At 58.3% G+C, this 24279-nt stretch overlaps 1 protein-coding gene across 1 annotated transcript; it reads right to left on the bottom strand.

Moving 5' to 3' along the window:
* Positions 1-1294: 1294 nt before the first annotated feature.
* NR5A1 (nuclear receptor subfamily 5 group A member 1) lies at positions 1295-22895 on the bottom strand. Its single transcript, XM_082469551.1, has 6 exons — positions 22785-22895; positions 22497-22638; positions 19819-20444; positions 12486-12605; positions 10397-10544; positions 1295-2885 (listed from the first exon to the last, which is right to left on the bottom strand). Exons 1-6 carry the CDS (start codon positions 22884-22886, stop codon positions 2638-2640), a joined length of 1386 nt encoding a protein of 461 aa, XP_082325677.1. The 5' UTR covers positions 22887-22895; the 3' UTR covers positions 1295-2637.
* Between the last annotated feature and the right edge of the window lie 1384 nt (positions 22896-24279).

The following is a 24279-nucleotide window of genomic DNA, read 5'->3' as shown; positions in this document are numbered from 1 at the left end:
ACCCCTGGACATCCTTCAAAACCCAGTTTGGCTATGAAGACTTCCTGTCCCCCCAGGAGCAGAATCAATCACTTCCTTATCTTGTGCAGTTACATGATGTATCACATCAGATAACAATCTGATTGAGGTAATCTCCTCCTACAAGACTTAATGGTCCCCAGGGGCAGGAACCAGGGTGTCTGCTTCTGGAGCTGCCCAGAGGGAAAGGGAGGCTTTTTCCCTTTGCCTAAGCCACTGCCAAGCTGTGTGCCTGGGGCTGCCTCGCCCTAGAAGGGGTGCCTTTTTCTAATTTGTACAGAGGAGCAGGAGTGGCTCTGGAGATAAACTAGTCGGTTGGTCAAGGGGGATGGAAGTTTGCATCATGGTTGGCCCTTCTCAGTGTGTGACCTTGGACAGGACACTTCACCTTAGTTTCCTCATCTGTAATCTGGGGTCGCCACCTACTGAAGTGGCTGCGAAGAGCAGATGTGACAAGACCAGTGGACAAGGCAGGCGAAGTCCTGGAAGGGCACCTGGAGCAGAGGAAGCAGTCCTCAGAGTTGGCTGTGCTCACTGCTGCCACCAAGCAGGTGAGAGGGGCCAGGCCTGGGGCCTGTGGGTGTGCCACCGGAGGACAGAGAGGAAAGGGCCAGTGCCCTGAAGTCAGGTGGATCCAGGTTTGAATCTGCCCCAGCAGATGGCCGACGAAGGGCCCTTGCCAAGTGCCTCTTCTGGATTATAACCCCTGCCTCTCAGGCTACTGCAGGGACAGTGAAGTGATGGATGGCACACAGTAGATGCTCATTAAATGACTGTTGCCTTCTGCCCAAGACGGCAGCTGAGATGCACGCCAGGGTGGCACTGAGGCTGAGGCCCCAGAAAGCCCAAGCATCTCCCAGGCCTCCCAGGGTTGGCAGGGCCCAGGGATGAGGTGGGGCCCAAAGGCCCCCCAGCAGTGCCTGGTATCCCCCACCTTGGCCCTCACACCCCATCCTGCCTCCCCCGAGTTTGGAACCAGAAGTTACCTAGGTGTTGCCTTCGCGTCCCATTCGGCACTTGGCCCCGCCCTAGACAACCCAAACCCACTTAGGAGGCTCTCCTTGGGCCCTAGAATGTAAATAGGCAAAGGTAGCTGGAAACTAATTGCAAAATTTATTCCAGGGCTGCGGGCACTGTGGGGGCCTTAAGGGCACTTCTCATTTGGGGGCTGGGAGTCGCCAGCCTGGCCAGGGGTACACGTTTCAGGGGGGAGGGGTGGGGACTGAGACAGGGTGGTCAAAGGCGGGGGCGGGGATGCCCAGTCATCTCCAGCTGGGCAAGCTCAGCGCAAGCTGCAACGGCAACGTGAAAGCAGGACAGACAGTGGATGCCCAGCCCGGCGACAGAGGACAGCTGAGGCCCCTCCCCTGTGTCTGGCCCTGCAGAGTGTCTTTCAGGACGTAGGACAGGAGTTGAGGCCAGGGAGTTGAGGCCCAGCTTCAAGGGTGTACAGTAAGGAACCCAATGGGAGGGGCCAGTGAAAGACGGCTCATCAGCAATGTCCCTGATCTGGAGACCCATACACCCTCCCCAAGATCACCCGGCTTCCCACCCACAGAGACTCTGAGCCCCCCGCAGGCCATGCTGCTGGTCCTCTAGTGGGCTGGGGGCGGGGGGGGGGGAGGGCAAGCTCTCCTCTGGATTGGAGTGAGGGCTCAGAAATAATGACCCAGCACCACCCATGGGGTACGTGGTATGAGGGTGTTTGGAAAGAATCCATGGGCTGGTCTTGGTGCTAATCCCCAGTCCCAGCCTCAGACCTCAAATCTGTCCCCTGCCCCTCCACATACACACCTTTCAAGGAGTATCTAAATTAAAAAACAAATAAAACAAAAACAAACAAAAAACTTCTTGACTACAGCTTTGCAGATAAATACCAGCCTGGAGGGCCAACCGTGGGTGGGGCTAGAATGTTGATTGTGCCAAACTTCTCCCCTGCCGGGAAAGGGTTAGAAAGATGATTGCAGCAAAATTCTTTGCAGATAACATGTCAAAATTCTCCCCTGCAGACGTCAGATGGGATAGAAGGTTTAGGGAGGAGGTCTTTGGGTCCTAACCAGTCTCCCAGTATCCTCTAGGGCCCAACAGTCCCTTGCCTAATTTTGCAAACTCTGTTATCCCTGGTTTACAAAACAGAGGGCTTCCCTCCTGGTCTCTGTGAGGGAGTTCTGGAGACCCTCTCCTCTCCTCTCCCCCCCAGTTGATGTCCGCTCAACTTCTCTCTGCCTCTGTTTCCAGGAGAGGGGGAAGGGATGACCTCTGACTCAAGGGACATTGAGGCCCACCAGGGAATCCGAACCCCCTCCCTGGGCCTGTGCGCCAGACTCCAGGACAGACAGCTGGGAGCAAGGGGAGGGAGGGAGTGGCTAGCAGCCACCTCCTTGGGGCACTCTGAGTGGCAGGCAAGTGCCAGTGGTTAGTGGAGACCACCCCACCTCAGCCAGGCCCTGCCCACCTTCACCCACCTTCCCAAACACAGGGCTTCAGAGAGCGCAGGGGCAGGGGCCTACGTGCTGGGGTCCTGGGTCAGCATAATAAAATAAACCGTCTGGAGACCACAGGGGTGCTGCGGCCCCTCCCCTGGCCCCGGCCCCACTTCCCCCCGTCACTGGCCCAAGCTCAGGTCTGCTTGGCCTGCAGCATCTCGATGAGCAGGTTGTTTCGGGGCATCTCGTTGCCCAGGTGCTTGTGGTACAGGTATTCCTTGGCCTGCATGCTCAGTGCCCGCACCTCCACCAGGCACAGCAGCAGCTGCTGGAACTTGTCTCCACAATGCGGGTAGTGGCACAGGGTGTAATCGAGCAGGGCGGCATTGGCCTTCTCCTGAGCGTCCTTCACCAGGCTGTGGTTATTCAGGAACTTCACATCTGCAAAGGGAGGAGCCGTTCACCAGCCCCATCACATCATCAACACCATCACTGGCATCAGCAACGCCAACATCCCTATGATCACCAAAGACATGGGCACTGCCACCATTAACAATGAACCACAGTCTCCCCGTCACCACCATGGCGCCATTACCGTTGTTGATGAACACTGCCACCGGCATCAGTCACCGATACCAGCATCCCTGGTTTTCACACACGTGGTCACTGCTGCCATCAACAATCAAACCACCGTCATTCCCGTCACCACCATGGTCGCCATCACCATCAACACCTTGGTTGAACACCACCATCAGCAGCAGTCACTGACACTAACATCCCTGTGGTTATCACACACACGGCCACCACTGACCACCCAGCCACAAGCACCTGTCACCACCACTGCTGCCATTGTCATCAACCCCACCGTCATCACCAAGACCACCGCCAACCTCACCAGGTGCATCCCTGGACACGTTATTTAACCTCTTAATTTCTTCACCTGCAAAACAGGGTGGCAGTAGTGCCTACTTCACAAGATTGTTGTGAGAATTAAGGGGGTTGATATGTAGAAAGTGCTCAGAAGAACAGTGTCTGGCACTTCATAAGACTCAGTGTGTTAGTGTTATTATTACTCCTACCCTCACCATGTCCAGGAACACCACCATCCCCAGCCCCGTGGTCAAAACCATCCTGTTGCCATCATCCCCGGGGTAGGCACCATCAGCATCACCACCCCGCCGCCGTCATCGCTATCCCCCATCGGCACCATCACCAGAGAGGCACACTGTGAGCAGAGGGGTCCCATCCCCCATTCTAGAGAGTGACAGGCACTCCTTTGGTCCATGCTCTGACCAATCAAGAGGCTCTGGTACCCCAAGGAAATTTTCTCATGGGGCCGTGGACGTTCACTGCAACAATAGTTACGGTGATGGGGAGGTGGCCTGGATGGCCAGGTGGTGGCTGCATCCCTGGGAGTCCTGTGTAGTAGACAGAAGCAGTGGAGCAGACACAGTACTGAGCAAATGGACGGACTTTTAAAAGCATGGGGCTGAGTGGGAAAAAAAACAAAAAATAAAATGAAAAGCAAAAAAGGGAGATCCAGAATGAGATCTATAAGGTAAAGCCACCTACTTAAATGGAAAACACTAGCGCACAAAGCATGCACATTGTGTAAGAACAGAGACAAACAAGAAGAGCCGAGTTAAATGTAAACAGGACGGTTGGTGATGGGAGGGAGAGGCGGGTGGGTGGCTCTGCGTGGACCAATGATCACTTGTACCAGGGACAGAGGAGTGTGATTAATGCATCCCCTGTCCCGGAGGTTCAGTGAAGAAATAAAAATTAAGTGTCTTTAGCGTGAAGTGGATGGTTGTTCAAATCCCAGCCCCACCATTTAGAATCGGTGGCCTGTGCCCTGTCCTTTCCTGACCTGAAGGCCTTCCTCCTCTACGAAAGGGGCCGTGCCCACCTTGCAGCGGGGGAAGCTCCGGTGCCAGGGCACTGCACAGGTGCCTGGCCCCCAGGGGTGCCACGGAGGGCCAGTTTCCTGTCACAGGAGTCCTCATCCCTGCTTGCAGGCTTTTTTCAGCTCCTGGGCAGCATCTCCAGCTGGTGCCCTGTCTAGGGGCTGAAAGTCAGCAGGAATCCACAGAACCTGTCCCCATGCCCCGCTCCGAGCCCCGCCAGGCCTGGGATGCGTAGTCCAGCGGTTCAGAAGATGGTCGTCCATCCACTTCCCCTGCGTTCCCAGCACTCCCAGCCCTGCTGCTGCGGGGGAGTCCGGAGCCCAGCATGCACAGCCCTTGGCCCTTCTAATCCCTCTTAACACCCACTGCGCCAGGAGGGCTGGATGCTCCTGGCAACCCTGATCCCCAGCCGCCCCCAGCATGCCCGCTGAGGCCTGTGTTGTCCAAAGTCGGATTTAGGGAAACCCAAGCTGGACCCAGGGCGTATGGCAGGATCTGGGCCTCCCCCCCATCCTCGCCCCCATCCCCCTCACCTCATTCAGTAAGTGAGCCGGGGTCATATTCTTCCTGGCCTCCCCAGGATCACCATTAGCCCATAAGGCACCTTGTGCCAATTAGAAAGAAGGTCCCCCATGTCCACAGAAAGACAGCTTGGTGAGGGGCATGCAGGCTGCATTTCAGCCTCTACCTTTCCCTTGTCTAGGTGCCCTTGTTCAGGAAACAACCTGTCCAACTGTACATAGCAGCCCTGTTCCCTAGCCTGGCCCTCTCCAAATAAACTCAAAGGTCATGGGAAGTCTCCCCACCTAACTAGTGTCCCCTGGGGGCAAGAGGTGCTTACTGGCCCCATCCCTTTCCCAATCTCTTTCCATCCCAATCTACCTTCAGACCCCACCATCCCCAGGGCAGTTCTCCTGTTTGTCTTCTGACAATTTACAATAGGAGGCTGGGGGTCCAGAGAAGGGTAGGGACCAGCTCAAGGCCACACAGCAGTAAAGGGGCCCAGAAGAAACAGGTGAGGGTGCAGGGAGGACTGGATAAGATGCTGCAGTAGAGGCAGGAGTGGGAGGGGGCTGGGGAGGACCAACCAGAGCCTCGGCTTTACCAGGATTTACTGTTCCCAGCAGCAGTGTGACAGGGACAGCAGGGCGGAGTGCAGGGTGGGGAGGTGCAGGACAAGGACAGCCTTCAGGGACACCCCCGTCCTAGCAGCTCTACGGGTCCTGCAGCTCTCAGGAGGCTGGAGACCCCCACTGCCCCCACAAAGTGGGCTACAGAGCTGGGGGCGAGAAGCACGGTCACTAATTGAGCCCTGGCCACTACAGTACAAGACAGGAGAGCCGTTTCCCCCGCACCTGCTGCACCTTCCCCGCCCCCACCCCCGCCATCACTTAATCCCCACAGACACCCAGGCAGGCCGGAAAGGGCGTCTTCCATGCACGGGCGACAGTGGGGCAGGCCTGGAGCACACAACAGATACCAGAGCCAGGATTCAAACCCACATCTCTCTGGCTCCAAAGCACTATGGGCAAGCAGAGGCGGGGTCAGGCCTGGATGCGGGGTCAAGCCTGGACCCTGGTTCCTGGGGGATTAGATGACATGATGACTTTATGTTCCATCCAACTCAGGAGTCCTGTCCAAGGGCCACCAAGCCTGGGGTCCTTGGTTTCCCCAGGAAGGCTACTCTGGACACCCTCTTGGAGAGGAACGTGGTCAAGTCACGCCCCTTCTCCCAGCCTGCCTCTAAAGGGACTGTCATGAAGATTCTCTGGGATGCTGGATGTGACAGAGCCAGCATCCCTCGGGACACCACGCCCTTCCTTCCTTAGACACACAAACCTGGAGATGCCCCCTTCGTGCGTCAGGGGCTCAAACCCCAGCTCCACCACCAGCTAGGTGACCCGGGGCAAGTCCCTTCCCCGGTCTGAGCCTCAGTTTCCCGTCATCTGCAAAATGGGGGCAAATTAATCTCCGCCTCTCAGGGCACCCAAGAACTGGACCTCATCTGCCCAGCTCTGGGCCTTGAGCCACCGCAGGCTGGAGCCGGGCCTGCTCAGCTCCCAGCAATCCGGGGGGTGGGAGGTAGGAGGGGGCTGGGAGATGGCAACCCCACCTCCGAGAGCAGCCCGCTAGCTCTGCAGAGCCGGGGGCCCCCAGGTTCTCAGAAAAGCCCCCTTTTCACGGTTTAATTGAATATTTGAATAATCCTTTCATTCCAGCGAGGCATAAAGAATGTTGTCCCAATAGCGGTGACTCAGGCAGGCGCCCCCGCGCACAATGGCCCCTCGAGTGGGGCTGCTATTCAGGCCGCCTTTTGTTGGCGCGAGCAGTGGGTAAATTGCAAACGCTTAAGGGAATGCTGCTGCCGCCGCCTCAATGCAAGTCAGGAAATCGAATGTTAGGTCAATCCATTAAGCTTCGATTAAGTCCTCTGCAGAACAATGCCAGCCGGGCCCATCTTCATAAACACCGTGATTGCCAGGAGAGAGGCACTAATTTTAATTAAACCTCCTTACCTGCCTTCGCGCCTGCCTGAGCCGGCTATTTAGACACCAAATGGCACCCTTCTGTGGAGGCAGGCAAGAAGGAGGCGCTGAGCGGGCTGAAGGGCGGAGGGGTTGGGGGACAGCCGTCACACAAGTTCAGGCTGAAGCAGCCCAGGGAGGCGCTGCCCCGGGGTGATGCCCAGCATGCCAGCTGGAGGACTAGGGGCAAGTGGCCACCCCATTCTTCGTCCCAGTTCCCTTGGGGACCCAGCTCTGGTGGTCTGGGTGGGATCATGGGAGTAGCCCCCTCCCACCTTCCAGACTCTGGGCAAATCTTCCCCCTCGTCTTGCCCAAATTTATCCACTTCACCCCAGCCCCATGTCTAGCCTCTTGCAGGGCTCTGAGTTGCCACCTGCCATCCTTTTCCCATGCTGCAGTTGGAAGGACCTTGCCAAAATGCAAACTTGATCATGTTTTTCCCTGCTGAAAATCCTCCCCCAGGGAAGGTTCAACATACTGGCCTGGCATTCAAGGCCTTGCGCAGCTCAGCCCCTGCCCACCTCTCCAGCCTCCTCCTCACCCTCTCCCTGCCCCACAGGTACTTCCAGACTTTCAGGATCACCCATCCCTGTGCACAAGCTGTTCCTTCAGTCTGGGATGCCCTTGCTGCTGCTTGCTTTGTTTCACCCAGAACACTCCTGCTCATACTACAAGGCCCAGCTCAGAGGCCCCTCCTCCAAGCAGACTTCCCTGATATCCTAGGCATAGTTGTTTTCTCCTCTTTGGCCCAGCCCTGATCATACTGGACTGCCCAGGCTCCTCTCCACACCTGGAACCTGTCAGCCAGCGGCCCCTGTGGCTCCCCTGGGCTCCTGTCACTGCACACCTACGAGCTCGGACAGGCCTGGGTCCCGGGTCTTCTCCCCTCACAGCCCCAATACCACTAGAGTTTCTGACCCCCACCCTGAGGGTCACTGTCCCCAAAGACAAGGCACTGTGCCAGACACACAGTGTGCAACAAAGACGGAGAGAGACTCGTTCCTTCCTTCACTTCATTCACTAACTTGTTCATTTGCTCGTGAACTTAATGATGGCTATGATAGAAACGATACTGATGCATACTCTGAGGGGCCAGGCCATGCTCTGAACATTTTGGGGAATTTTCTCATTAAATCTCATAGCAAGTTAAAGATGCTTATGATGTTCATTCTACAGATGGGGAAATAGAGGCTCAGAGAGGGGAGTGACTTGCTCAAGGGCCCACAAGCAGAGAGAGAGTCTAGATTTAGAATCCAGGTGGCCCATCGCCTAACCACTGCTCCACTCTGCCTCGCATGTGTGCACACACGTGCACACTCCCACTCCTCCGTCCCACCCCCTCCAGCCTGTTCCAGCCGAGCACTGTAGACACTCCCAGTCTCCCGGCCCCAACTGCCTTCTCTGGAAAACAGGATGAAGGCTGGCGTGCAGGAGGGGCTGTGCACTCATGGTTCTGAGTACAGCCCCTTGCCTGGACCCAGGAGAAGAGGGCTGGGCTCAGCCTTGATGTCCTCCCTACACCCCACAGAAGGAGGAGTCCTGGATTTATCACCTGGTGGAGGCCAAGGCTGTGCCGGGCCTGGCAGTCCCCAGCGCTGGGGCTTTGGTAGGAAGAGGGGCTGAGGGCTGCAGGCATGTGCCTGAGGCCCCGGGTGGTCTGGAGAGCCAAGACGCGGTCCCTACTCTGCAGGGGGCACCAAGATGGAGCCCTGGCCAAGGAACTTGGTGGCTGGCAGCCCCACCCTCCCCAAGACCTCCTAGTGGCCTCTTGACGGCGGTCAGGTCAAGAACTGTCACCTCACAAACCACCACAGAACCCACACTACAATACAATGTGTCCCAAGCACACCCCTCAAATCCCTCACATCTCCACATCTCCCCAGTCACCACTCAGCCATATACAGATTGCTCACACCACATGACACATAAAATCCCACTAGCCCATAAAAGTTCACAGTCTATACATGCACGAAAACAAAGGCACAGACACACACATGACCCCTGGACCCTGCACACCCCAAACCACACACATCCGTGGCTCTGGTGAAACTGAGGTTGGGAGGAGGGTACCACTGCAGGCAGAGGAGGAAGGGGGCTTCCCCAGCGGGAGCCAGCCTGGCCCAGGTCCCTGAGGCCCCGCCAAGGGCTTCAGGCTCCTAACTGGCTGCCCAAGGTTCAGCCCCCACCCCCCAGCATGCTCGACCCCTACCAACCCCTGCAGCCTTGCCAATACGCCCTCCAGCTACCAACCTGCTGTGCCAGCAGAGTCAGGAGGCCCAGCCCAGGCACCCAGTCACACGGCCACGGCCTGAACACAGGGCTTCCCCCAGTCAGTACGTCACTAATCACCCCCTCCCAGCTTGTTTTCTTACCCGCTGCTTCCCCAGCTGCCCCCACTCTTGAGCAGGCACACCCTTGCCAGACTGTGGCTGTGATGCCATCTGCCACAGAGACAGCGTCTTGATCCTGCCCCCTCCCCAGGTGACAAGGCATTCACGCCCCTCTGTTCCAACCTTCCATCCCATCTACACCTCTGCTAAAAGATTTATCTCCCCCCCAACAAACTCCTACTCATCCTCCAAGACCCTGTTCATATGTCCTTCCAGGAAGCCTTCCAGGCAGATCCCTTGCTCCCCGTCCTGGGTTCCCCATCTCTCTGTCTCAGCCCTGATGGCACTGGCTGGAGGCCTCTCCCAGACTGGGAGCCGCCTGAGAGCAGGGAAAATCTCTGTGAACGCAGCATTGCTGGGCACAGGGAGGGCACTGGACATGCTTGCTAGGTGAAGGAGGGAAAAAGGAGGCTGACCTGATGAGAGCTCAGACGGAGGGTGGAGACCTGAGCGGCACAGGCTGGGCCGGGGTCAGGAGGGCAAAGGGAGGGAGACACCAGACACTTGGGGAGCCAGGAGAGCTGGCGGGCTGGGCTGGCCCTCTGCCCCTGCCCTGCTTTGTTTTCCTCCCTAGCACTTACCAAAATCTTCCAGGCTATACATTTTACGAATCATTTCACTAATTTATACATTTTACTAATCATATTATGCTTATTGTCTCTCTCCCCAACAGAAGGTCAGCTCCTTGAAGACAGAGATTTGGGGTCTTTTTTGAATGAGTGAATGAATGAATGGGCAAAGGGGTCTGGGCCCCAAAGAGCTCAGAGTCAGAATTCAGACACCCTTAGAGCGTGGAATTAGGAAACACAGGGACCTCAGGATGGGAGCCAGGAATCAGAAGCTCCTGAAATCACATTTTCTGGGGTGGCATCGGCACTTTTCTAGGGCTATCAGCTGGCAATCTACCACATCCTCAGGAGGGTTCCTTGTCCCATCAAGGGCAAGTCTTAGACATTATCCTGGCCCTCTGTCCTTCCAAACAAAGAAACTCAGGCCCAGAGAGGAAGCAGGCCCTGGGCCAGGTCCCCTTTATTCACTAAGAGAGGCCCCCATCAGAGAGCCCCACCTTAGGGTCTCCTTGCCAGCCCGCCCCCCTACCCCCAGGCCAGGCCTTGCTCAGCCCACTCACCGAGGCTGAAGAGGATGAGGAACTTGAGACAGACGAACTCCTGGCGGTCCAGCTGCAGTGCGTGCAGCTGCAGCACCAGCTCCTGCGCCCGAAGCACCAGGCTGTGAAGCAGGGAGCCTGCCTGGGCGGCCACCATGGTCAGCTCCACCTGGGTGGGCAGAGGGCAGGGGTCAGGGACACCAGGGGAGGGCGTGGATAGGGGGCACTGGTCGGAGGCTGGGGGTCAGGGGTGCCCAGCCTTGGAGCTGAGCCAAGTGGGGAGGGGGAGGCGTGGCACCTCCTCAGGCCCCTGGATCCCCCCCAAGCTCCCAGCTCTGCTCCCACTGCCCGGCCCAGAGCTGAGGGCCCCCGTGCCGCAGAGCCGACACCAGGCAGGTAGGTGCAGAGGGAGAGCTGAAGGGTCCTTCCTGCACAAAAAGCCGCCGCCAGGCCCAGTGGTACAAGCAGCTTTTGTGTTTTGTGTGGCGTCTGCAGTGAGCACCACGTCGTGCTGGGTGGGGGGCGGGGCAGCCGTGCCTGGATCAGCGTGGATGCAGCCACATGACCACCCGGGGCCCACACATGGACACCTGGACTGCAGCTGTGGCCACACTTCAGCTCACGTTCACACACATGGAGGGACACACTCACAGCCTTGCCCACCCACTTCAGGACGTGAACACACACACACACACACACACACCCTTGTAGGGTCACATCACAGGGTAACACAGACAGACACATGCCTGTGTATATGTTCCCACTGACATGGTGACGGGCAGATCTCAACACCCACCCACTTATGTGTGTGGAGATGTTTGTACAATAAAATACAGACGCACACACACACACACACACACATACACACACGCACGCACAGGACTGTCCCATAGCCTCAGAGACTTCCACCCACATGTTGACAGGGGCCGACACTCACACCTCAGACTCCTTCATGTGCTCTCCCAGGTGGCTCAAAGTTACATCCTTGCAACCAGCATTCTGCTGGCCCTGGATGGCCTGAGACACCCAGGTGAGAACAGAGGATGTGGACAAAGGGTTGGAGGTAGGGGGTGGGGAGCAGGGCCTCAGTCTCCAATCTCTCTCCCCAAGCACCTAGGAAACCCACTCCTCTTGTATGCCCCCAGGAGTGACGCTCCCTCCACCAGCCTAGACCCTGGGCATCAACCTCCCTTTCCTTCTCCCTACTTCCCTCCATTTCCCCTATGCCTCCTCTCCCCTCCTCCTTGAATTGTGCCCTCCCAGGTCCCCAGTGTTCTGAGCAGCGGGTGGCTGCCTTCATTTCCTCCTCACCCCCCATCTTGCCCCCTCCATGTGCTTCCTCATATACAACCTGGTTGTGTCCTTCCCCACTTAAAACTCTTCTGATGCTCCCTGCTTGATTCCAGGAGCCACCACACCTGCCTCCCATCCTAGTGCCCCTAATTCCCTGCTCTAAGAGTGTCCAAATTCTGACTCTGAGCTCTTTGGGGCCCAGACCCCTTTGCCCACCCATTCAGCCATCCAGCCATCCAACCATCCATCCATCCATCCATCCTTCCATCCATCATTCAGGATTTAGAACCTGCAAGGTCTTGCCCATCCCAGCCCCCAGCCACACCTCCAGCCTTATCTCTCACCTCATCCCAGCCCCAACAGGGCACCTGCCCCCCAAACCCATGTCCCAGCACACCGGCAGCCCCCAGCAGCTCAGCAGTCCTAACCTGCCTCTCTAAGCCTGGCCCGTGCTACCTCCTCTGCATGTGTGGAGGTGGGGATTGCCCCTCCACCCCGTCACTACCCGACCAGCCCTTATTTACTCTTTCACTACCCAGCGCCACCATCACGTCCTCCAAGAGCCTCCCTGACCCTCCCCACATCCCTGAGCTGCTTCCCCCAGAGCAGGGCTCCCAGGGCCTGGTTCCTCTCAAGGTCAAATCTAGGGCTGATCAGAGGGAGGTCGGGCTGGTGGGTATCCCATGAACCTGGGGAAAGGGCTGATATTCAGTGGTTCCCAGGGCCAGCCCTGGAGAGGCCTGGGACCTCTTCTGGGCCCAGAATTCTGGAAGTGTGTGCTGGGGGGTCAGGACAGGGCGCAGTAGGGTCTGGTCACCTCCTGCCCAGTGACCAGCAGGATGCTGCCCTCCTTGCCATGTTGGATCTGACGGTAGATGTGGTCGAACACCAGCAGCTCGCTCCAGCAGTTCTGCAGTAGTGTCATCTGGTCGGCCACCTGCAAGGAAGAGGCACACAGGGGTCCAGGGTCCAGCCACGGTCCAGCTGGGGACCGTCCCCTCGCCCCTCCTCCTCCCAGCTCTGAGTTCAGCAGCTCAACTGGGTATGTGACCTGGGCAAGCTGCCCAACCTCTGTGTCCAGTTTACCCATGTGTCTTCTTCATCAAAGTGTGGCAGGGGTCTAGCAAAATAATAAGAGGGTCTAACGGAGGTGCTCAGGCCCCGGCTCTGCCTCTTACAAGTTGTATGACCTTAAGCAAGTTCTGTAACCTTTCTGGGCCTCTGTTTTCTCATCTGGAGAGTGGGCAAAGTATTAGAAGGTGGTCTGGCACATATTAAGCCCCCAATAAATGTTACAGAATAATGTCTACGGAAGTGCTTTGTGAAGGATTCCTTTAAATGCAAGGGAAGATCAGTATTAATTTTTCCTTGTGCCCATTTGGCCTGTGGTCACATCTCTAGCAGCCTCAATCACTCAAAAAGGAGCCATGTAGAGAAAACAGAGGGCTTCCTCGCAGTCTTGTGCAGAGCTTTGAAGTTCATGGGAAGAGAGGAGGTCCGGCCCAGGGAATGAGCAGGTGGCTGGCAACGGTCTACATGAGAAGCAGGAATAGAAGGGCACACGGGGCCGATTCTGAATCCCCAGGCTGCACTGAGGGGCGCTCAGTGTGAGGGCAGGGACTATCCTCCAGTCTGGGGGATCGCCACATTCTAGCATGGCAAGAGTAGACTCTCGTGACGATGACAAGTGGGACTCAGGACCATGGGATGCCAGAGCCAGAAGGGCCCTTAGAGATCTCCTGGCCTAAACTCCTATTTCCGGATGAAGAATCTGCCACCCAGTGAGGGCAAGGGACTCTCCTGGGGTCACAGAGAGGCAGAGCCAGGCCAGGGCCACGGCTGGCATTCTCGGTCCACAACTCTCCATAGTGACAAATACTGAACACTTCTGGGTGTTCAGAACTGCGCTGGGTGCAGCGTGTCATCCTAGGAGGACATAGTGCAGACTCCAGTCCCTTTCAGCATCTGTGGCTCATCAGCCAGCCGCCATCGACCCAACGGGCACCCTCCAGGCACCTTCCTGGGCCATGCCCTACAGTGAGTGCAAATCACGATAGCTAACAGTCACTGCGCTGCAGCTCCACAAGCCTTTGTAGTTGGTACTAGTGTTATCCCCACTCCATGGAGAGAGGACACTGAGCTCAGAGAGGTCAAGTAACTTACCCAAGGTCACACAGCTCTGTCTAGCTCATCTCTGCTCTTGACACTAGGTGTGCAGGAAGACCCACCCTTGCCACCCTAGATTTCACGGCAGGCTCACTACCTCACCCATGAAGCCCTCCCCATCCTCTGGACATGGCACCTGTAACATCTGATGGCACCATTCATGCCTCTGTCTTCCCTGACACCTGTGGGGTCTGGGAGGAACAACCCCCAACCTGGAGACCAGAGTAGTCCAGGCAGCCCCTGGCCTGAAAAGGAACTGGCCCAGGCCTAACCAACAGCTCTCTCTTCTCGGGGGCTAGAAGCCCCCTCCTCCCCTCTGCTCTGCTCCTCTCCTGGGAGTGGCCCTGGGGCCTGTCCTCAGACAGACAGAGGGAGAGAAAAGTGGACAAAGAGCTAAGTGAGCACCTGGACACACTGTCAGGCTTCCTTCAGGCCTCGCCTGCTCAGCGCTTCCCCAGCCTGTACGGCTGAGAACAAGAGGAAGGGTCTGCCTCTATCCTGCTCTGAGTCCCCAGCCTCCCACCCTCCCCTCCTCCCCTCCCCTCCCCTCCGTGTCAAGAACCCATACCTCCCCATCCATCTCCCAGCAGAAGGTCCGTCCTAGAGCCCCATTACTGTCAGAACAGCAAGCCCAGCCAGGGGGACCCGAGGCTCAGCCACAGGTAGCCCTGGATGGGAGGGGCCGGGAGAGACTGAGAACCAGGCAGGGATGCATCGCAAAGACACCTCGCCTTATCGCCTTATCGCGCCTCAGGAAGTGGCCGGTCCCCAGAGAGCCTCCCCATCACAGCTTCCAAGGAGGGAGGCAAGGCTCAGTGAGCGCCTAGACCAGGCCCCATTCCCAGCACGCCCAGGACTCCTCACCCCTGCCCACTACAGATAAGGGAGCAGAGGCTCCCCTCAGGTAACCGCCGGGAGCTGGGCTCTGCACAGACGACCCGCCTGGGCTGGTCTTCTTGGGGGGCGGGGTGGGGGTTGGCACTCCTGGAGCCCAAGCAGGAGGTGCCTGGTCCGGGAGTCGCACTGGCCCACTTTGGGCAACCCAGATGGAGGCAGAGGGGAAGGGAGGACGTGCAGGGCTGGGTTCTGCCCCCCACCCATTGGGGCCCTAGGGAGCAGACACCCTTGTGCCTGAATTAAAGGAACAGGGGGTGGGGAGGTGGAAGCGCAAGAGATAAGGGGGAGAATTAGGAGATAAGCTGGCTGAGCTTTGGGCAGAAAGCAGAAGGGGTCACAGTGACCCGGCTGGCCGAGCCCTGGGAGCAGACTCTGTACCCAGACCTCAGACCCCGGGAGTGGGGGCAGCCCTGCCCACGGGGCTGATAGGGGTGCAGGGCAGAGAGATGCACTACGGTGGCTGGGCTTTGGTGCCCTGTGCCCTCTGATTCCCACTTAGCCACGCACCCTCTCCTGCCCTGATTTCCTATTCTGAGAAATGGAAAAAAATAAATCCTCCCTCTTTTGGTTAGAGAAAACATATGAGCACAGCGGTGTCAGTCGTGAAGGGTTCTGGGAACCCATGGTCAGCTATTCTGGGGACTCTGCCCTGGCCCGGGTTCCCCTCCCCACCAGCCAAGCAATCGTGCCTTCCAGACTCTTTACTAGCTCTTCCCCTGGATGGACACATAAAGACACCAAACTCCAAACACTCCCCACACAGATGGACACACACACACACAGACACACACACACACAGACACACAGACACACTCCCCTTTTTATTTAAAAGAAAACCAGAGGGCCCTAGCTGCCAGCCCCTCTCCATGGGAAAGCAGGTGGCTAAGAGGCTCACTTAACCAAAGAGGGTTGGTTTTCACCTTCCGTGGGCTTTTCCCTAAGCAAAAGGTTCCTCCTCTACCCTCAGTCCGCCCTGCCACCCTGGGAACAAGGACATGTGCAGTCCCAGCCCTGGGGTCCCTCATCAGCCTGGCCTGTCTGCCGGGCCCACCAGCCGCCCACCCCTCCTGCCGGTCTGCCACAAATCTTCCTGGAGCCTTGACACTTTGCAGCCTGCCTCGGAGACAGGGTATTTATGTGTGCCGAGATGACCTCCTTCCCAGCAGGCCCCCCTCCGGAGCCCCCTGGGGTCTGATCAGTCTGGCGGTCGAAGGCCAGTGGGCTCTGTAATTCTCCAGTGGCTGACAAGCCGCGGGCTGGCCATGGCGCTCTCCCGGCCGAGTGGTTGGCCGGCTGTCATTTGTCAGTCCAGGACTGACAGAGTTACTGCCACTTAAATGAAACCATATACCTAAGCAGTTAAATCTGTTGCCAATCCGGGGCCTCGGAGCTGGATGTCAAGGGTGAACTGATGTCAAGATGGGTCATTAGGCACTCTTGGCCCTTGCTTCCACCTCCCTGATTCCTATCTTGCATCCTCCCAGTGACTGTCCAGAGAGGCTGCCTGCCTGGGCCTACACCCTGCCCCCACTGAGCAGTATGTACAGGTGAGTTTCTGCTACCTTGCAGGTATGAAGCTGCTTTGGAAGCCCAGGGCAAGGTGGGCCCCCGTCTTCTCCCAGAGCTCTAGTGCTCAGAGGAGTGTGGACACGATGTATCTTTTCTCCCTCTTCCTGGCCAGGCCTGTCTACCACCTGCAAGGTTAGATTCAATGGTACAGCGGCAGAGGGGCCCAGCGAGGGAGGGAGCCACTGCCCCCACTCACTGAACACTTCCTGGGTGCTGCACCCTGTGCTAAATTCTTTACCTGCCCTAGCTCACTAAGCCCTTCCAACAACCCTATGAGGTGGCTACTATTTCAACTCCCCCTTTTTTACAGATAGGGACAAATGAGGCCCAGAGGAGTAAAGTCACTTGCCCAAAGTCACACACCAGATAAGTGGCAGATATGGAACTTGAACACGGGCCTCTCTGATTCTGGTGTACGTTACTAACCTCTGTACCATGTCAGATCTAACACACCGTGATTGCATGAGAGGGACTTCCCTGTCAGTCCAGTGGTTAAGACTCTGCGCTTCCATTGCAGGGGGCACAGTCTTGATCCCTGGCCAGGGAACTAGCATCCCACATGCCACACGGCCTGCCCCACCTCCCAAAAAAAAAAATGGAGGCAGAGGGACATCCAAGCTGGGAAAGAGGCTGGAGGAGGACAACCCCAAAAGGGCATCTGGAGCCCCATTATCAGCTCAGCAAAGACCCCAGGCTTTCCCCTGGACAGCAAGACGTCATCAGCATCACAGAGGGCTGAGCAAGCCTCTGGGGAGATCTCAGGCTCTGTGGTGGGAGCCTGCCCTGCCCAGGCAGGCTGTCCATCACCCACTGCCAAAGGACCTACTCCTAGTCCAAGCTCTGCTTCCGACCCTGCCTACCTCTCCAGCCCTGCCTCATAGGACCACCTGAGACCCCCTGACACATGGTACCTTTTCACACTTCTGGGTCTTCTCCTGTCCCCTTTCCCAGAACGCCCTTAACCTTCTCAGACTGCTTTCTGGAGAGGTACAGATCAAAGAAACCTTCCCTGACTTTCTAACATAGAGCCATTTGCTCTCCTGCTGGTCTCCCTTGGCCCCTTTCTACTGCTGTCAGAGCCCCGGGCACCCTGTGTTGGCATTACCTATGTGCATGTCTGTCTCTTCCTCTAGCCTGGCAACCCCCTGGGTCCAATTCATTTCAGTGTCCCTATGCACAGGCCAAGGGCTGCCCCACTCTCAGAGCTAGGGAGCCCCCTCTGCTGTCTGCTGTGTCCTGCCCGGAGGTGAGGAATGAATGGTCAGTCAAAAGAGAGAACAGGGACTTCCCTGGTGGCACAGTGGATAGGACTCCATGCTCCCAACACAGGGGGCCCGGGTTCGATCCCTGGTCAGGGAACTAGATCCCACGTGAACGCCGCAACTAAGAGTTCACATGCCACAACTAAAGAGCCCATGTGCTGCAACTAAGGAGCCCACGTGCTGCAACTAAGGAGCCCACCTGCTGCAACTAAGACCTGCTGTAACCAAATAAATAAATAAATAAATATTTTTTAAAAAGAGAGAGAACAGTCACTCAGCTCCCCTCACACTTTTCTGCTTCCCTACCTCTGGCTTTGCAAATAGACATCAGCCCAGGGCTTATTGGACCAGTGGGAAAGAAGCTCCACATGGCTGATGAGATGCCCTCTAAGGGCTGGGCTGGTACTTATCTACAAGGCTTCTTTACAGAGGCTGGTAACGATGGTTCATATTCCTGGGCTTGATTCAGAGACTCTGGGAAGGGGAAGCAGGAAGGTTTGGACCACAGAGAAACCAGAAGCAGGAAAAAACACTCAGCTAAGCTTGGACAAAAGCCCTTCCCATCCTGCGTGAAAAACCCCGAGAGACCAGGAAGGCGGCCAGAGGAAGTGCCCTGCCCCTGGATCCAGGATTCTAGAAGGCCAGGAATGCTCTGCTCCTCCTCCCCTCTGCACTGGGGGCTCATGGGAAGCCTGGAGGGAAAGCTGGCAACCAACCGAAGGGTCTTGGGATCTTCCTCCCCCACCAGGGCCTCCAGCCGCGAGTGGAAGGCAGATGGGATTGTTTGAGGCCCTGCCTCTTGTTCTACCCATGAGGTCGGCCTAGAGATGGGGCAGGGGTGAGAAGTCCCACCCCATGATAGACAGCCGGCACATCCCCAGACCTCAGCCACGACAGGCCCTCCACAGTAGAAGCAGAAGGCGTCACGGCCAATGCTTGGTTGCTCTGGGCCCCAGAGCAACCCAGGCTCCCAGCTCCACGATGCCTCGAGGGTTCACAGTGCCCAGGCTTCATCTTATCCCCCCTGACCCCCATGCCCAGCCCAGCCCCTGCAGACAGTACCCCTGGCCCATCCGGACACACGCCCCTGGAGGAAGCCCAGGCCTGAGTGGCATCAGCACCGACAATGCCACTCAAGGCTGCAGTGGCCCCAGCAGGGAGGGCAACAGGCCCTGCTGTTTACACCCAGTCCCAGAACAGCCAAGGGGACTGACCTGGGAAAGGCAAACATCAATAGGCCTGAACTAAAGGCCTATCATGTCTCCGTCTAGGCCAGGGAGGATGGGCTTGGCCAGGCTTGGGGGAGGGGGGGGCCTCTGAAGTTGGCAGAAACCCTGATCATAGGGAGCCAGGGCACTAGAGGGGCAGCTCCCAGTCTTCGGGTGCTTCAAACCACTAGGCAGGATGATTGGGAAGTTCTTCCTTGTCTGGCCTTAGTTTCTCCTGCTGCTTTCCTGCTCACTTCAGCCGCAGGTACCTCAACCCAGGGGAATGGAAGGCCTTGCAGCCGAGGCATCTGGAAGATGAGGGGCGGGCCCTGCAATCTCCCACTTACCCTCCCACCTAGCACTCCCTGCACACACAGACACACACATTTACACGTGGGACTAACCACCGTGCATGAGAGATGCAGGGACAGTAAGATCTTTCACCTTAGCTGGGAAGGAGAAGCATCCCAAACTCTGAGATACTAAGACCCCTTCTGTGATATCTGAGGCTAGCAGGGAGTGGCGGCCTCTCCAAATGAGAGGACAGGATGCCTTGGACCCTCTTCCTGACATTGGCCCGGGGCAACCAGAGGCAGCCTCCCAAGGACTGAGCTAGTCCTTTGCGAGAGCCCAGGGTCTCAGAGAAAGAAAGATAAATGTCGACAGAGACTCAGACTGGGAGAGAAAGAGACAAAGATTGAAGGGACTAGAGAGAGACAGGGAAGCAGAGAGATAGCACACCAGGGAGAGAGACAACAGAAAGAGGCAGAGGCAGAGATAAAAGAACCAGAGGCCGTGAGAGATAGACACTCAGGGAACAGAGAAGGAGAAAGAGGGAGGGGTGAGTGAGGAGGTGGGAGAGGGACAAGGAAGGCTATGATGGACCAGAAACACTCCTCATGTCCCCAGTGTGGCCTCCCTGTCCCTAGACATGGCCTGAAGCCAGTGGGCATGAGAGCCCCACGCAAGGGGTGGCCAAGACTGAGACTTGGGCAGCTGAGAGGACACCCCAGATCCAGTGGCCAGCCAGGTGGGAGGAGGGACTCACCTCCAGCTCCTTGAAGACCATGCACCTGCGTGCCCAGTCCACGATGGAGATGAAGGTCTGGTCAGCCATCCTGCACAGGAGGCTGAAGGGTGCAGGCTGGTCGGGGCGGCCTTTGGCCGGTTCCTGCAGGCAGCCCACGATGCGCGCCCGTACCTGGTCCTCATCTGGCTCCAGCTGCAGCAGCTGCAGGATGAGCTCCGGCACACCAGGCCCTCCGGAGAAGGGCTCTGGGTAGCCGTAGGGCGGCCCGGGCTGTGGGGGGCTGGCGTAGGGCTCCGGGTACTCAGACTTGATGGCACGGCCAGGGAAGGCAGGATAGAGGTAGCCAGCCAGTGGCCCGTGGGCGCTGGGCACAGCCATAGGCAGCGCTGGGGCCCCAAAGTCGCCCAGTGGCCCAGCAGGTGGACCAGAGGCCAGGCCCTTGGGCTCAGGTGCATGCAGGCCAGGGGGCAGCATGTAGTCCGGCGGGGGAGGGGGCGGCGGGGGCACCCCCACTGGGGGGCCTGTCTCCAGCTTGAAGCCATTGGCTCGAATCTGTGCCTTCTTCTGTTGCTTCAGGGCCCGGTCCCGCTTGTACATGGGCCCAAACTTGTTCCGGCCGCCCCGCATGCGGTCAGCGCGCACGGCTGTGGGCAGAGGCAGAGGGGCAGGCTCACCGCCTCCAGGCCACCCGCCATACCACCCCACTCACAGTTCTTCCCCAAACCGATCTGACTGGGTCACTCTCCAGCTCAATACCTCTCATGGCTCCTCCAGTGCCCTTAATCTGGCGTTCAGAGGAAGTCAATCTCCCTAACCCGGCGTTCAAGGCCCTGTTCACCTCTCCATCATCCCCCGCCTCACGAGACCCTGTGTTCTTTCCACTCCACCTTACTATCTCTCTGCTCCTCTGCTTGGCACTTCCTCCACCCTGCCTTTGGTATTCCTTCTGCCTCAAACCCTTTCCTTCTCTCATGCCTACTAAACACCCAAAGTGTTCCTGGATTCACCCAGGCAGCAGCCACTGTTCTTGCCCCGGATGTCCTGTCTCTTGCCCACTCTCGTCCTGCTGAGTGCTATTGTACCATGGACCCAGGCTGAGAGCTTCTGGGGGCTCAGCAGTGCGTTCAGGTGCCCAGCACAGGGCCTGAGATGGTGACAGGAAGTGGGCTCTGGTCAGCCTTGTTCACAGGTGGGTCCCCAGTGTCCAGCTGCTTCTTGACTGACTGCCTCTGTTGAACCCCTGTTGCAAAATGACTCGGGTTTCTGCCGCTGCCTTCAAATCTGAAGCTGAGTTTAGGGCTGACTGGGGCTCTATGCTGGCGGGAAGGGACCTCCCTTGCTGACCAGATGTCCCTCCGCCTGGCCAAGAATGTGTCACCAGCCGGACCCAACAGGTGTGTCTCTGCAGCCGAAGTGTGGCCCCAGCCCCTGCTCAGACAGGACCCCACCCTGGGCTCCAGGAGAAGGGAGAGAGGAGGAGGGAGAGGGCGGTGCTCAGCAAGGGATGTGTCTCCGGGGCCCATGCAGCCAATCTTCCTGCCATGGGGGTGGGCAGCCCTGCTCCACGCCCTCAGGCCCCGCGAGGGGTTTCTGCTGCTCACAACAACCAGTTCTTCTGAGCCCCTCAGGACCTGGTGCTGGGCACATGGGCTCTGGGGACAGGACCGGATAGCCCCCCTTCCATCGGGGGCCCTTCCTCTAGGTGACAGGACTTATGGCCTGCAGCTCTCAGAGCCACCAGGGGCCTTCTACTTTGTTTAAAAACTTTAACCAACAGCTGCCTGCTCGGCACACAGCCCGGCTGGGGCCAGCGGGGTGGAAGCCTATGACTGTCCACCCTCAAAGAGTTTGAGTTTTTCCTGCTAAAATGTTTTTCCTCCCCTCCGGACAGAGAACTAGGGGTGGGGGTGGGGAGACAAGGATGGGCCTGGGTTCTCTGGGGGCAATTGCTCTCCATTCCCCAGCCTCTAGGGCCTGGCTAAGAACCTGCTGAGTGAATGAACTGAGTGAATCTTGTGGATGGATGGACAGACGAACAGATGGGTGGTCTGAGTGAGTGCAGGCTGCACAGTGATGCTGGACAGATAATAACATAAATAAGAATAACAGTAATAGCTAACCTGTTGAGCATTTTCTACATGCCAGGCACCACGCTAGGAGCTTTTCATACAATTCTCTCACTAACTCCAGGAGGAAGGCACTACTCTTAGGCCCATCTTTCAGATGGGGAGTCTGCAGCTCAGAGAGGTTAAGGAACTTGCCCAATGTAACCCAGCCTGTAAGTGGTGGCACTGGGACTTGAACTCCAGTAAAGGTATTGAAAACCTTGGCTCTGGCTGGTATGGGATGTCAGTGGGGGTGTGACAGACTCCTGGCAGAGGGAGGAGCTCTGTGGGGCTCTGCCCTGTGCTACCTTGCCCGCAAGGGCTGGGGAGAAGGTCATCTCTCTGGGGTTCACTTTTAGATACTTCTCAAGCCATCCCAGGCTGGTCCCGCATGCATCCCTTCACCCAGACCGACATCAGTTCTCACCCCTCCCCCACAGAGATCGGGGCCCTAATGTCACATGAGGGGCTAATCGCCTGGCCCCAGAAACTTTAAGAAGACCTATGGTACCCTCCCCTCACCCCTTCTCCCACCCCCACCCCCTGCCCCTTGCCATCAGAGGTCAGGGGTAGGAGGCGCGGCGTGCGCACCTTCCAGGCGCATCCCCACCGTCAGGCACTTCTGGAAGCGGCAGAAGGGACAGCGCTTGCGCTGCGTCTTGTCGATCTTGCAGCTCTGGCTCTCGGTGCACGTGTAGTGCTTGTTGTTCTGCACCGTGCGCTTGAAGAAGCCCTGGGGGAGAAGGGAGTCAGCGTGGGAGAGGACAGGCCCCGTCTCCCCTTCCCTGCACTTCCCAGCAGGGCTTTCCGCCGCTTCCCGCCGGCTGCTCGCCAGCCTTCCACACCGGTCGGTCCCTTGCCGGCCAGCTGCCCGCTCACCTTGCAACTCTCGCATGTGAGCAGCCCGTAGTGGTAGCCGGACACCTTGTCCCCACAGACGGGGCACAGCTCGTCCAGGTCCTCGTCGTACGAATAGTCCATGCCCGCGGCGTCCGCCTGTGGAGGGAGGAGAGGCTCATCGCGGGCGGCACTGCGACTGGCAGCGCCGCGGACCTGGGTCCGGCGGGTCCTGCACCGCCGCGGCCGCGCTCCCCAGGGTGCCCTCCTTCTGGGCCCGGCCCCCGGCCCCCACCACAGCGCCAGTGGTCGAGGGCGCCCGTTGCAGGCCACCCATTAGAGCGCCCTGAGCAGCCCGCAGCACGTGTGCCTGGAGCAGCTCCCCTGCCGGGCCCTTGCTGACCCTGTCCCCACACTTCCGCCCCACGCGCTCCCCAACCCTCCCAGGGGCTCCTCCTGAGCGGCCCCCCGCCGCCCCCGATCTGGGACTCTCGGATTAAATGCGCTTTGATCCGGATTCGTTCGTTTGAGAACAAAACCCCGATTCTGAGAAAACGAGATTGTCTCGCCCGCCGGGGAGATGCCAACGAACCCGGTCGGAGTGGGGCCCAAGCGTTCTGGGGATCGGACAGGGACGAGGGAGACAGAGGCAGAGTCTGAGAGAGACCGAGAGATGGGCAGAAAAGAGAGCGAGAGACACCGACCGACGCTGCTTAACGGAGAGAGTTCCCCTGGGCGACAGAGACAACGAAAATCCGAGAGTGACAGAGAAACATTGATGCCCAGTCAGAGAAAACCTGAGGGAGATGAGAACGACGGAGAGCTAGGGAGATGGTAGAGAGTGGGGGGCGGGGGGAGAGAGAGAACGAAAGAGAGAGACAGAGAGATCAGAGACACTGGCAGACAGAGGCCCAAAGAGAAAACCTGGGAGAGACAACCGCAAAGCCAGAGACACAGTGATAGACGAGAGACAGACCGAGACACCGGAGAGACAAGAGAAATCTGGGCGATACCCAAGCAGAGAGAGAGAGAGTGACAGAGACACTGAGAGAAAACCTGGAGAGACGGAGGCGCCCGGCCAGGGGGTCGGGGACGGCAAGACGCACGGAAATCGGCCGGACCCGGGCCCCGAACTCAGAGGCGCGGCCCGGCAGAGTCGGACCCGGACATGGGCTCGAGCTGAGAGAGGCGGAGAACGACGGCGCCCGTACAGAGAGCCCAAAAGCGCGGAGCCGCCGGGCTCCCAGGCCGGGAGAGACAAAGCCCGCGGGCGGCAGCCACCGAGACCGAGACCGACCGAGACCGTGCCACCGAGTCCGTGCCGCCGAGACCGAGACGTCGGGCGGAGAGCCGGCGAGGAGCGCGCAGAGGGGACAGCGGGCGCAGGGCGTGGAGCCGCTAGCGGGGCGCGAGGCGCTGAGACCTCGGGCGGAGACCCCGCGGGCCCCCGAGAGAGAGGCCGAGCCCGAGGCGGGGGGAGCGACCTCGGGCGGAGAGTCGAAGTCCCCAGAAGGGAAGCGCGCAGAGCCTGGGCCGG

Source organism: Balaenoptera physalus, assembly GCF_965194825.1.
Source record: "Balaenoptera physalus genome assembly, chromosome: 7".
In the NCBI taxonomy this organism is placed as follows: domain Eukaryota; kingdom Metazoa; phylum Chordata; class Mammalia; order Artiodactyla; family Balaenopteridae; genus Balaenoptera; species Balaenoptera physalus.
Note: the sequence above shows the minus strand (reverse complement) of the source record. Positions and strands in the feature narration are given on the sequence as shown.